This window comes from Polyodon spathula, chromosome 6 (assembly GCF_017654505.1).
Source record: "Polyodon spathula isolate WHYD16114869_AA chromosome 6, ASM1765450v1, whole genome shotgun sequence".
In the NCBI taxonomy this organism is placed as follows: domain Eukaryota; kingdom Metazoa; phylum Chordata; class Actinopteri; order Acipenseriformes; family Polyodontidae; genus Polyodon; species Polyodon spathula.
Window position 1 is genome coordinate 69,509,037 of NC_054539.1, and position 14,333 is coordinate 69,523,369.

The 14,333-nt window shown below is 38.4% G+C and overlaps 1 protein-coding gene across 18 annotated transcripts in view; it reads left to right on the plus strand.

The window, feature by feature from the left end:
* LOC121317545 (kinase D-interacting substrate of 220 kDa B-like) overlaps nt 1-14,333 on the plus strand; it is a 56,361-nt gene that overhangs the window by 13,503 nt on the left and 28,525 nt on the right. For all 18 annotated transcript variants that reach the window (XM_041253587.1, XM_041253589.1, XM_041253594.1 and 15 more), the window contains exons 8-22: nt 123-320; nt 768-866; nt 979-1,077; nt 1,205-1,303; nt 1,396-1,573; nt 2,286-2,450; nt 2,612-2,791; nt 4,092-4,257; nt 4,606-4,757; nt 5,368-5,657; nt 6,158-6,298; nt 7,840-8,077; nt 10,739-10,827; nt 11,669-11,813; nt 12,212-12,374. In XM_041253587.1, coding sequence (XP_041109521.1) covers nt 123-320; nt 768-866; nt 979-1,077; nt 1,205-1,303; nt 1,396-1,573; nt 2,286-2,450; nt 2,612-2,791; nt 4,092-4,257; nt 4,606-4,757; nt 5,368-5,657; nt 6,158-6,298; nt 7,840-8,077; nt 10,739-10,827; nt 11,669-11,813; nt 12,212-12,374 — 2,402 coding nt within the window. The remainder of the gene's footprint in view (nt 1-122; nt 321-767; nt 867-978; nt 1,078-1,204; nt 1,304-1,395; nt 1,574-2,285; nt 2,451-2,611; nt 2,792-4,091; nt 4,258-4,605; nt 4,758-5,367; nt 5,658-6,157; nt 6,299-7,839; nt 8,078-10,738; nt 10,828-11,668; nt 11,814-12,211; nt 12,375-14,333) is intronic.

Consider the following 14,333-nt stretch of genomic DNA (forward strand, 5'->3'; position numbering starts at 1 on the left):
AGTTTCAGAAATAGCAAATAACCTTAAATCTTTTATAGCTATTTCAATAAATGTTTTGCTTATTTGTAATGTCTAAAAGCTACAAAACTAGTTATTTATTGGCTGCTTCCTTTATTTGTAAGAACTCTATGACAGCCTTGATCGTGGCAGTGAAGAGTGGATATACTGATATGGTGAAAGAACTTCTGAAGAGGAATCCCAACGTCAACATGACTGATAAAGATGGAAACACGGCCCTGATGATCGCTGCCAAGGAAGGCCACACTGAGATTGTTCAGGATCTCTTGGATGCTGGGACCTATGTTAACATCCCCGACAGGGTACGTATTTCAAATGGAATATTTAGCATTTTAAATAGCAATAATTAGGGCCCTGTTGTATAACAACCGCATTTCAGTGGAATACTTCTAATTTGAAAGTTGGAAATGGCTGTTTTTGTATTGTGGCCTTTTTATGTTTTCATAAGTTTGCATTTTAAGAAAGTAAATATGTGTATGAATTAAATATTAGCCAGTTTAAGCTTAATTTCAATCATTCAAAAAATGTATGCCTCTACTTTAAAAGAGGAGGTAGGTGATATAAATGTTAAAAATACAAATCAAGTAAATCCCAATAATAACCAATATTGGGTAGATTTTGTTTGTGTTGGCTGCTTTATATTAAACAAGTTAACTTATTTAAACAAATTTTACGGGAGACCAGGTATTTTATCCAGCGAGACACAGTATGAAAGCATTGCTGACGACCCTGCTCCCCCTCTCTTTCAGAGTGGAGACACAGTACTGATTGGAGCGGTCAGAGGTGGTCATGTGGAGATTGTCAGAGCCTTGCTTCAAAAGTATGCTGACATAGACATCCGAGGACAGGTAATATGATTGCTTTTTGATAGGATTCAGCAGTTTTTTTGTTTGTTTTTGTTTAACATGTGTCCTTATATGTCAGTATAGTAACTGTTACTTTCCTTATTGAACTGTATAGGATAACAAGACGGCTCTGTACTGGGCAGTAGAGAAAGGAAATGCTACTATGGTGAGGGATATCTTGCAGTGCAATCCAGATACGGAAATCTGCACAAAGGTATGGCTCTACAGTTATTTTCAAAATATTTATTACAAAATGAAAAGAGCAACATTTGCCAATGTGGCTGGTTATCAAGCTATTCTTAGGTATTCATATTTGAATTAATGAAATCATTCATTTTCAGGATGGTGAAACCACACTTATTAAGGCGACGAAGATGAGAAACATTGATATTGTTGAACTTTTGCTGGATAAAGGAGCCAGAGTGTCAGCAGTAGACAAGGTACACTCATTTTTAAAAATCATGTATTGTTAATGTTGGTAATGGAAAGTTAATACCACCAAGCTTATAAATGTATATCAAAATTTTTGCAGAAGGGAGATACCCCACTACACATTGCAATTCGCGGCAGGAGCAGAAAACTGGCTGAGCTGCTTCTGAGAAATCCAAAGGATGGTCGTCTGCTTTACCGTCCCAACAAAGCTGGAGAAACTCCTTACAACATAGACTGCAGTCATCAGAAGAGCATTTTAACGCAGATATTTGGAGCTAGTAAGTTTACAGTGTATATATTTACAAATGGGTTGTTTTTTGTTTTTTGGTGATTTGGGTCTATTTCTTATTAGTCGCCCCAGAAAAATGTGATTCCATGACCGTGGAAAAAACCCCACAGAATTAGCCCCTACTTGCCAAATTTTCAATGCATAGCCAAACAAAAAAATTGTTTATTTTTCTTCAGTGGTACCTACTACTGCTATTAGGTGGCACTACAGCAGTGCATAAACACTATTTGTAACACAGTGAGAGGTGTGGCAGGATTTAGTGTGAGGGTCAGCATGCAGAAACTTAATTAATAAATAAAAATAATAATAATAATAATTTAAAAAAAATCTCCCCACCATACTGGCAAGTAAGGATTTCAGGCCACATAGGTGTTCAGCATGTTTATTTCTTTTATAATCAAACACTAACAGGAATGAAACACAGGCAAACTGCGATCTTTACCGCTGTCGAACCCTGCTGGTCGTATGAAACCAAACAGCCTTTAACAAGCATGATATTCCCTTCACCATGTGCATAATTGTACAGTGTTAAACTAATGGCCTGGATCTTCTGATTTAGTATGCTTCGTTACTAGCTTTGTTCAGTTCATTGGAAGTATTCTAATCCTGAAGTTTAAATCTGCGGAGGATTAAACCACTTGCATGTTACAGGTAACCCATTGCGTTTCTAGCTGTTCTAACAGTTCACTGTGCTTTACCAGGGCATCTCTCTCCGAGCGAGTCTGATGGGGACATGCTTGGCTATGATCTGTACAGCAGCGCTCTGGCTGATATTCTCAGTGAACCGACCATGCAGCCGCCCATCTGTGTTGGGCTCTACGCGCAGTGGGGGAGTGGAAAATCTTTCCTTCTCAAGAAGCTGGAAGGTTTGCAGCATAAAACATATGTTTCCAATTTTAAAATGCTGATTTGAATCCCTAACTTATACAAACTTTTTTTTTTTTTTAAATAAACTTTTTTTTTATTCCAGAAAATGTTAATAAAATTATAACCAAAAAAAACCCATCTTTCTGTATACTTCCTATAGATGAGATGAAGACCTTTGCTGGGCAGCAGATTGAGCCTTTGTTCCAGTTCTCCTGGCTGGTGGTGTTCCTGACCCTGCTTCTCTGTGGAGCTGTCGGACTGCTGCTGGCCTTTGTGGTGGATCTAAAGCTCGGAATCGCTGTTGGACTGAGCTTGCTTGCAGTCATGTATATATCTTTTGGTAAGTATGTACCAAAATTATAATTATTTTAATAAGGGCCTCTTCCTTTTATAATAAAATGTATTATATGGATGAATTTTTTATTTATTTTGTAATGAGAGACAAATACATCGTCTTCGACCTTGATCTTCCTATGGCCAGACATCACAAATGATGTTCTTATAATGCAATGCAATGCTGCAGTAGTGAAGACAATAATATCTATTGAACACTAGGTGGCGCTGTATTACAATTCTTCCTATGATTAGATGAGAAATCTCCTTGACATACGTTCTAACTTCATTATAACGAACCCCTCTGGGACCTGGAGACATGTTCATTATATCAGGTTGTTTACTGTAATAGGGTTTGGCAATTTGCTGTATCAGAATAATGAAGAAGCTGCCAAATTGAATTAAACATCTTTATACAGTAGTTCTTTCAAGACAACTTCACACTGATCAACATTTAAACTGTATATTTAAAAGAAAACGGTGAAGAAATGAAAAAAACTAAAAAGTACACTTACATGCTGAATACAGTAATTACATGCCCTTTCTCTTGAAAAAAAAGCACAGATTGCTTCATATTGTTCATACTTTTCTCAATGCACGCTGTTTCAATCTTGTTACCTCCTCACGCCTGTTGCCATGGTTGCAGTTTGTGTGAAGATGGCAATGGTTGCGTACGTCACATGATTCGCTCTTCTACCCAGATCGTTTTATCCGGGTAGATTTTAAGTGATCGTTCTAAAAGGGCTGATTTCCATGGAAAAAAATCAGTTCTTGCTGCTTGGATCATTAAAGGGGTTTGTAATAAGAGGGGTTCGGTTCTTGCTGCTTGGATCATTAAAGGGGTTTGTAATAAGAAAGGTTCGTTATAGTTTTTTCAGGCGATACACACAAATTGGGATAGTGTTTAATTGAAGCAAATACAACTGAAAATAATTCCAGCAAATGTTACATGGTATGAAAACAAATGAGCGTCATTTGTAGGTTTTAGATTTTCTATTAAAAAAAGCGCTAACATTTTATTTATTTATTTATTTGTTTATTATACTGAAATTTGACACACAGTAGGAAAACCACATTAAATTGACTGTCCACTGGTGTAAATGTGTAATTCATGTTTTAATTGTATTTTGTTCAAAGCTACAGTACATTTTTAAAAAAAGAAATAAAAAAAGTTCTATAGTTGGGTGTTTTTGTATTATTCTATGCACGCGAGGTACTAGTTTTTCAATCTTGTTTCATTTGTGACCTCTACAACACCTGGTTTACAGGCGTGAATTAAAATAATTCTTTTTTTTTTTTTTTTCAAGTTGTGGTGTATTTTGGAGGTCGCAGAGAGGGAGAGAGTTGGAACTGGGCTTGGGTGCTCAGTACCCGGCTTGCCCGGCACATCGGTTATCTTGAACTGCTCCTGAAACTGATGTTTGTAAACCCCCCGGAGCTGCCAGAACAGACAACCCGAGCATTACCAGTCAGGTGGGTCCTGTGGAACAGCAGCTTTACTTCTTTATGTGGAATAAGGTCTTTTATGCATGAGTTTTTTGATTATCACCCAAGAGTTAGAAAAATCTTAGCTTAAGTAAGTGTTCCTTCAATGTACATGTCACTATTTAGACAGAAACTTAAATTAAAAGTAACGTGATTGGTTTTGTGGAGAGAAAAAACACTTCTTGCTTATTAGATACTTTCACATAATGGGTTATTTTTATAGTGTTGTATTATTTGGATGAAGTTTGCATGCTATTGAAGAACATAGCTATGTACTGATAATTATACTGATTTAAACTGCTGTTTGTTTTAGTCTTGCATTTCTTTTGTTGGTAGGTTTTTGTTTACAGATTACAATCGGTTGTCCAGTGTTGGGGGAGAAACATCCATGGCTGAGATGATAGCTACTCTTTCTGATGCCTGTGAAAGAGAATTTGGGTTCCTCGCAACCAGGCTGTTTAGAGTCTTCAAAACTGAAGAAAGCCAAGGTAAAAGGAAAATTAAAACGAGAAAAAAAGGTTTAAGAAAGTTTGTAACCCAGGGGAACCATAGGCATTTGTATATCACATTTTTACATTTAGCTATAATACCGCTTATCCATTTGTGAATAAACTACTAGGAATATAGGCATCTGGATGTTGACATTGAACAAACATACTGTGGATAGAGGTCCTGGCAATGTAATTTTTTTTTATTTTTAGTAGTCGCCGATTGATTTTACCTGTTTTTTCTCCCAATTTGAAATAGCCAATTGTATTTTAGGCTCAGCTACGCTGTCCTCCGAAACGTGTGCCGTCAGCCGACCGCTTCTTTTCAGTCTGCTGGCCCATCATGCAGCCAACCCAGAGCTGCAGCGTTGGAGGACGACGCAGCTCTGGGCAGCTTACAGGCAAGACCACAAGCGACCGCCCAGTCTACAGGCTATAGGGTGCATCCTGCACTTCATGTGGAGAGCCTTTACCGGATGCGCCGCTCGGGAGCCCTGTGATGAAACCTTTTGAGGATATATTAGCAGTCATGGCGTGGGATGTGTATGGTACAGATATTCTTGATTGTTTCCTGCAAATGTAATGTAAAACCCGGTTTTCTGTTTTTCAGGGAAGAAGAAATGGAAGAAAACCTGTTGTGTACCTTCCTTTGTCATCTTCCTTTTCATTCTGGGCTGCCTCATCACTGGCATCACCTTGTTGGCCATATTTAAGGTGGACGAGGAGAACATGACGGTGAACACTGTGCTGATCTCTATGGCCTGTGCAATTGGCCTGGCACTGATCCTCAACTGCCGTACCTGGTGGCAGGTCCTGGATTCAATCCTGAACTCCCAGAGGAAGCGGCTTCATAGTGCAGCCAACAAAATGCAGAAACTTAAGAGTGAAGGCTTTATGAAAGTGAGTGTTTCATTTGAAACATGCATATACTCGCATAACTAGAACAGCTGACCAGCAAATCCATGAAGTCATGGCGGGGGATGTATGTTACCGATTACACTGGATATAAAACTATTCTGGGCTATTCCAGATAAATGTATGGCTTGAACTACAACCAAAAAAGGGTTAACATTCTTTCACAGTTTATGTAGCCAACACAGGGTAGTATTCAGAATATATACAATAATTAACTGGCTGCCTTACTTAAAACGGGTAATTCCAGAATATGACTTCTGTGCTGTCAAGAAGAAAATGGTGATTTCTGTATTTAGGCTGTTTAGTTATTTCTGATGTTTTTGACAGAAAGAAGCAAACAATCTAGCCCTAAGCGAAAGCAAGATGACATGTAATACACAAGATCTAAAAGGTTCTGGTCAGATGTTCCCCCTGCGTTTCCACTAATTACACCACTGCCAGAAATTGTTTCAGTGATTGATGTGATGTTATGTATTGATTTAAAGGTTTTGAAGTGTGAAGTGGAACTTATGGCCAGGATGGCAAAGGCAATCGACGGCTTCACACAGAATCAAACCAGACTCGCAGTTATTATTGATGGACTGGATTCCTGCGAACAAGACAAAGTACTCCAGATGCTTGACACTGTAAGTTCTGCCATTCCTGCCATTTTCATTTGAATTCTCCTCCATAAACAAACTGTTGCTAACAGGCAAGAAGCTATTAGCAGCTAATTACCAGATGGCTGATTGAAGTTGCTATTTTAAACTTGCACCAAAAAGTATTCATACAGCATGTAGACAACAATTATTACAAGCAGATTATAAAGTAGATCCTGTGACATAAAAGGAAATGTATTTTTGATATGGGTGTACACTTTCAAGAAACAGTAAGGGTAATGTTTGCAGTGGAATCCCATAGGTTGTAGGGGATACCGCTAACACATCATGAGGTTTCACTTCCCATGTCGCTATAGTACATTTGTGTGATGATGCATTTGCTTCTGTGATACGCTGAAGTAACATAGCTGCCTATAATATAACCCTGGTCTTTATCTTTGATTGTCATTGACCCTAAGAGATCTGCACAACAAAAGTATCCACTCTTGTTTATACCTACTCAAAATATAAGTCAAAATATAACAAAAATATGCACAAGAGAGTTCAGATCCTATCGGTAGCAGGGAGTAATAGAATTTTATTTAAAAAATATTTTCTTGAATTGGTAACCTTCTAAGCACTAATTTAGATATTCCTTTTTTATAGGTTGCGCTTTTGAAACAAATTGCAACCACATGCAACAGAATTATAAAATTAGATTCTTAAAAGCTAAATATATTTCCTTGTATAAATAGTTTAAAAATGTTTGGTTAGTCTCATGTCTGTTCTATTTTTAAACAATTTTAGTTTTTGTAACATGAGGAGAGGTAGCAGAAATGCTTTTGTGGGACTCCCGAGTAAAGGCACTCCGCATGGTATAGGATCTGCCCTATAGCCTAGAGGCACTCTGCATAAAGTAGGAATCGCCCTATAGCCTAGAGGCACTCCACATGGTGTAGGATGCGCCCTATAGCCTAAAGGTCGCCAGTTCGAGTCCAGGCTGTTCCACTGCTAACCGTGGACTGAAGTTCCCAGGGGGCGGTGCACAATTGGCCGAACACCGGACGGATGGGAAATGGCTTGGGTCGGCCAGGGTGTCCTCGGCTCACCGCGTACCAACGACCGATGTAGAAACGCTCGGCGCCTGCAGGCCTGCCTGTAGCTACCAAGAGCTGCATATGTCTTTCAATGCTGTAGCTCTGAGGTGATTGCATGGCGGGCCTGCAGAGTGAAAAGAAGCGGACGGCTGATGGCATGTTTCGGAGGACGCAGTGTCTGTCTTCGTCTCTCCCGACTCAGCATGGGGTTGGCAGCAGTGAGCCAGGTTGAAATAAAAAAATAACTGAGTTTTCCAAATTTGGGAGAAAAACAAAGAAAAAATAATTGGTGATTCCAAATGAAAAAAAATAAATTCATTTTATTGTCGTTAGAGTTCGTCTTGAAGCTCTTAAGAGGGCAAACTGTTCTTGATTTGAACCATATGTTATATTGATATTAAATTTTTTCTAAATTGGTTTCTGTCAATCAATGAAACTGTTGGGTATGAAGGAAAACATTAATGAGTATCTATTTTTTTTTTTCCTCCCAAGGTAAGAATTTTGTTCTCCAAAGGTCCATTTATAGCCATCTTTGCCAGCGACCCTCACATTATCATTAAGGCTATTAACCAGAACCTCAACAGTGTGCTTAGAGACTCGAACATCAATGGCCACGACTACATGCGCAACATAGTCCACCTGCCAGTGTTCCTGAACAGCCGTGGGCTGAGCAGTGCCAAGAAGCTTCTTGCGGCAGCGCCAACTAATGGAGATGTGACGAACTCAGAAGGTGAGTGAGCTACTGTACCCAGAAATACACACTGCAGGTTATGATTTTCACAAACCGAAACTGACTTATCCATATCCAGCCATATCCAGAAAATACAGCATCGCAGTTCTGAATTGCGTACGGGCCGGCCTGCAGGCCCCCGGCCAGCCACAGGGGTCGGTAGTGTGTGGTGAGCAAGGACTACCCAGCCAGCCTAACCCCTACCCCTCCCGGCAGCGTTTGTGTGCTGCCCCCTGGGAGCTCCCGTCCATGGTCAGCAGTGGCATAGCTTGGATTTGAACCGCCGATCTCCAGGCTATGGGGTGCATCCTGCACTCCAGACGGAGTGCCTTTACCGGATGCGCCACTCAGGAGCCCCCTCTGTACAGTTTGTTGATAAAAGGTGTTGGTGCTGATTGCACTGCAGGTATACACAAACACTGTACCCTAACCTAAACCTTTTTAAAAAAAAAAAAAAAAAAAAAAAAAGGCATCCTAAGAAGTGAAAAGCTGAAGCTGGTAGTTTTAGAGTCACTTTGTTGCTGCATTCTGTTGGCATATTGGTTAAATTCAAGTGAAGGGCCTTGTCTGTAGAGATATATGTATGTATCACATGAGCTGCAGTTCTGCTGAAGAAAAAAAAAATGATTGGATGACAAAAACAGCTAAGAGTTGATGATAAAAACTGAACCAATCATAAGTTGTTTGCATCCCTACTTTGTAATACTGGCAAATGCAGATGTTAGAATTACTTTTAGTACACCTGTCTGCCTTATGATTGATTGAAATTATGTTTAAGTTACTTACACATGATATTATCTTGGTGTGTGTGTCTGTGTGTGTGTGTATATATATGTATATATCTATATATATATATTATATATCTATATCTATATATATATATATATATATCTATATCTATCTATATCTATATCTATATATATATATATATATATATATATATATATATATATATATATATATATATATAATTTATTACACAGTGCCTTGCAAAAGTATTCAGACCCTCTCACAGTTTTCACATTTTGTTGCTTTAAAGCTTGCAGTCATGACTCTTGAAGTAGGAATTAATATGTGTTACACAACCTACTCCACACATTCAAAGCAAAAACAATAAGAAAGAAGTAAATAGATAATTAATATGAAATAAAAATGGAAGTGTCATGAATGCATAAGTATTCAAACCCTTTGCTGTGGCAAACCTAAATTAATTCAGGTGCACAAAATGACTTAACGAGCCACACAATTAGTTGAATGTACTCTGTCTGTGCAATATTAGTGGTTCTCATGATTTCAGAATAAAAACACCTGTCTCTGTGAGGTTCCTCGGTCAGGTAGTGAATTTCAAGCAAAGACTCAACCATTCAGACCAAGGAGCTTTCAAAGCAAGTCAGGGATAAAGTCATTGAAAAGCACAGATCAGGAGACGAGTACAAAAAAATATCGAAGTCTGTGAATATCCCTGTGAGCACAGTCTACTCAATCATCAAGAAATGGAAGGTGCATTGTACCACCCAGACACTGCCTAGATCAGGCCGTCCCTCCAAACTGAGCAGCCAGGCAAGGAGGAAAGATGCCACTGTGAGGCCAACGACCACTTTGAAAGAGCTACAGAGTTCAATGGCTGAGATGGGAGAAAATGTCCATCAGTCAACTATATCTAGAACACTTCACAAAAGTAGCCTGTATGGCAGGGTGGCAAGAAGGAAGCCATTACTAAAAAATAAGCCATCTCAAATCCCGCATGGAGTTTGCAACAAAGCACCTGAGTGATCCTGCTAAAATGTGGCAAAAGATGTTTTGGTCAGACAAGACTAAATTGGAACTTTTTGGTCTAAATGCCAAGCGTTACGTTTGGCACAGACCCAACACAGCACATATCCCAGTCAACACCATCCCTACTCTCAAGCATGGTGGAGGCAGCATCATGCTATGGGGATGCTTCTCCTCAACGGGGATTGGAAAGCTTGTTAGGATTGAAGGAAAAATGGATGGAGCAAAGTACAGGCAATACTAGAGGAAAATCTGTTTCAGTCTGTTAAAGACTTAAAACTGGGGCGATAGTTCATTTTCAGCAGGACAATGATCCAAAGCGTAAGGCCAAAGCTACACTGGAGTGGCTTAAAAATAAGAAAGTGAATGTCCTTGAGTGGCCAGGTCAACGTCCTGACTTGAATCCTATTAATAATCTGTGGTAAGACTTAAACTGCTGTCCATAAGCGATCCCCAAGCAACTTGAGAGAGCTTGAGCAAATCTGCCAAGAAGAATGGGCACAAATTGCACCAAGGCAGTGTGCAAAGTTGGTAGAAACTTACCCAAAAAGACTTGCGGCTGTAATTCCTGCCAAAGGTGAGAAGTTGAGAAGGCTTCAGTTTGAGCATTCAAGTTTTTAATAAAATGTTTATGCATCATTTTGTAATTTCACACAAAATGGGACACCAAAGGAAAGGTCTGAATACTTTTACAAGGCACTGTGTGTGTGTGTGTGTGTGTGTGTGTATGTATATGTGTATGTATGTATATGTGCGTGTGTATGTGTGTGTGTATATATATATATATATATATATATATATATATATATATATATATATATATATATATATATATATATATATATATATATATATATATATATATATTTATTTGTATTTCTCCTCTAGGTTGGCATGAAGAAACTGACAGAAAGCTTTCCCAGCACAGCCTTGGGGAGCTGACAAAGATTGGTAGCAAAACTGCTCTAAACAGAAGGGTAAAAGTTTGTTTTCATCAATAAAATACTTTGTTTTTCAAAGAGAACAATTTACAATGAGGCATTCAGTTGTGAAAGATTACGACTTTAACTGTTTAGAGTTTAAGGCTCAATTTACAAAAGACATCACAAAAGCAACAGCAAAATGAGGTCTGCTCCAACCAGGCTTGTTTCAGTATTCAGTGGATCCTGGCGCAAGGGATTTTAAACAGAACCTCTTGTTTCAGTGTGACCTACCTATAGCAGAGTTTAATGTTTAAAAAAGAAAATGGAGTCTAACTCTCCTAACAGGAATGCATTTGACTTTCTATTTATGCTGTAGATAGTATGAATTGGAATCTAAAGTTTCATTAGTAGTCATTTCCAAGTTACTTATTGTAGCAGTTGTAAAATATTTGTGAACAAGAAAAATGTAAGACACAGTTAAACTAGTAAATTAAAATGATTATATTTGGCTTGATGTTGCACAATTTTCTGATTTTTAATGTGACTTTTTACAGAAAATGTTTGTTGCAGTTCCTGTATTTACTGACAGCTGGTCCACAGTGTATAGTGCACTATTGTGTGAAACCTGCCAAACCTGGGAATTGCCTACACCTAATTGGCTAACAAAAATAACCAAACATAATAAATGTAGCTGCTGGAAGTAGACGCTGCATTGGGCTTTGTGGACAAAGCCACCTTTATGGCTGAATTTTGAAGAAATTGTGCATACTGTTAATGTTTATTTTACTGCAGATTTAGGTCATGCTTATTTACTTTTTCAGGTTACTGACACATCATGTGTTATTGATATCATAAGCATCCTTATTAATCAACTGTACATGTGTACAATCCACAGGACACCTATCGAAGAAGGCGGATGCAGAGAACAGTAACACGGCAGATGTCCTTTGATCTGACAAAATTGCTTGTTACTGAGGACTGGTTTAGTGACATCAGCCCGCAGACAATGAGAAGATTACTCAATATTGTTTCTGTCACAGGTAAGCAATGTGAAAAAAAAAAATCTAAAACCGCTTGATCAGTGGTCCCTAAATAACTATAAAAAGTATTTAGAAAGGAACATGAATTTTAAAGCATTTGATTTGTTAATTATTTCTGTATATACACTACTCCCAAAAAAGAATTGGACAACCTGCAGTCCGGTTAGCTGTCGTGTGTATAGGTGAATGTGTCATCTGGAAGTTCACAGTAGAATTCAAAGTGGGCAGTAATCCTTACACTATCAGTGCGCTAAAGCGATCATTTTGAAAAGAGCTTTGAAACAGACTTTAAAGTTAGAAGAGGATTTCAACATAACATGCTGTCACACCCAGTAACCATTCCATCAGAAACTCGTGAAAGCTTTTTTATGTGACATATAGCTGGTTTTGCGTTACAGGAAGGCTGCTGAGAGCCAATCAGATCACCTTTAACTGGGACAGACTGGCATCCTGGATAAACATCACGGAACAGTGGCCATATAGAACCTCTTGGCTCATTCTGTACTTGGAAGAAACTGAGGGGGTTCCAGAGCATGCCACCCTGAAAACAATTTATGAAAGGTAAGTACAGAAGAACCGTTTACTGCGTTATAGTTCTAGATACCGTGCACCACGTTATAGTTCTAGATACAGTATAATGTATTAAAATGAGGGTAGCTTTTGTTGGCGTCTTTTATGGAAAGATGTTAAATACCCTGTGCTGACTGTGTTCCGTGACATTTAAACAGGGAAACTCCTGGAATTTGAAAATAGCGATTTTCCAGGCCTGGAAAAAGAATGAATTCCAAAATACTTGGAAAAGTCATGATAAATTGCTGAGAAAATGTTTAATATTATTTGAAATGCACTATATATTGTTAAAGACTATGGTTTAGTTTTCTATGTCTCTGGCTGCTTCAGTTTTTCTTTATTGATGCTAAGTAATGAACTCGACAACAAAGCCATATATATTGCTTAACCTTTGCAAAGGGCAACACTAGGATGTACAATATGCATTAGTGAAAGTCAAAATGGCCTCATTCAGGTCCATTTCTATGATTTGTGTAGAAATGCCAAAAAAAAACAGAGGGGGGGGGGGGGGGCTTTTTTTGTGGAAAACTGTAAAAATGTTTTCACACGCACTTGATTTTTGTGGTCTTTTTATATATATTTTTTTTCTTCTCTCGTTGAACTGTAACTTGATTGAGATCATAGGCGCCTAACCCATAGGGTACAGGGGAGGCAAACTACCTGTATATATTTTGCCCCTCTACATTTCTTGACCAGAGTATACACTTGTGAACAGGCTGGCTGTAGGGGTGAAATAGTCAATCGTCATTGAAAGTCCTTGAAAAGTACTTGAAATTTGTATCAGAAAAACTGTATGAACCCTGTTTAAATATAAATGTTATAAAAACCACTCTTCAGGTTTTTGTTGGGTGCCCCTGCCCTTTGCAAGGTTGTAGATTTTTTTTTTGTTTTGTTTTCTCATTGCAACAATATCTCTCAAACTACAGTAAGTAAAGGTCTGTTGATTTGATTTGGATGAGAATTATAATCTACTCTGTATTGACTACTGCACTGTAGAAATACCCAATTGGCTGAAATGTTTCACGCATTGCAAATACAGGGTTGTTCTGGTTGTGTTCATTTATTTATTTATTTTTTAAAAAACTACATTACTCCTTTTTGTATATATGGATATTTAAAATCAGTTTATTACTGGATGCAAGTGTGTAGCTACTTCAAAAATGTCGAAAAAAAGGTGTAACAAAATTTGGTAGTTTTCCAGTCAGACACTTATAAATCAGTATGTACCAGCTGTTTTTGTGAAGACAGACGGGCAGGTGATTTAAATAATGGGAAGCAGATCGGTAACTGGCGTTTCTTGACTAAACTCAAGGAAGTGTGGGTCCAGATCAGAACAATGATAGAAATCTGACAGCATTGTTTTGAACTAGTGAAGCACAGCTCCATCCTGAATTTCTGCAGCACACCACTGGATTGGAATGTTTCATGGTCTGGTCACAAACGGTAAATATGTGGGTATAGCATTGTGCGTTATATAAGACTGTGGCACTGGAAAGTGCCGGACTGAGCATCAAAACACTGCATCTCCCAAGAGACAATGCAGGAGTTGTAGTTAATAGGGCCTACAAAAAATGTCTGCCGCCAAGAACACAAGTGCTAGAGTCCTGCATTAGGTCGGGTACCCGCTGGGCCCTTGGATGACCTGCAGAAGTGGGTAGGGTTTGGGTCGGAATGTGAACTTTTTTGTGGTTTGTGGTTCAGGTGCGGGTCAAAAAAAAAAAAAAATTTGGTCTGAATTTGAATCACCAAAAATGTTTTCTGTCCTTTCAGTGTACTTGTCTGTAACCCTTTACCAGATAATGTATTAGAAGGTAATTGTACTGGTATTTCCTGCAGTAAAACAGGAGGCGATTAGGGAGGACTCAGCTGACTAAGCAGTGTTGTTCTCGCTTGTTTGGTCCATCGCAAGATCTTTTTATCACATCTGCTTGGTGATATTAAAAACGTTTA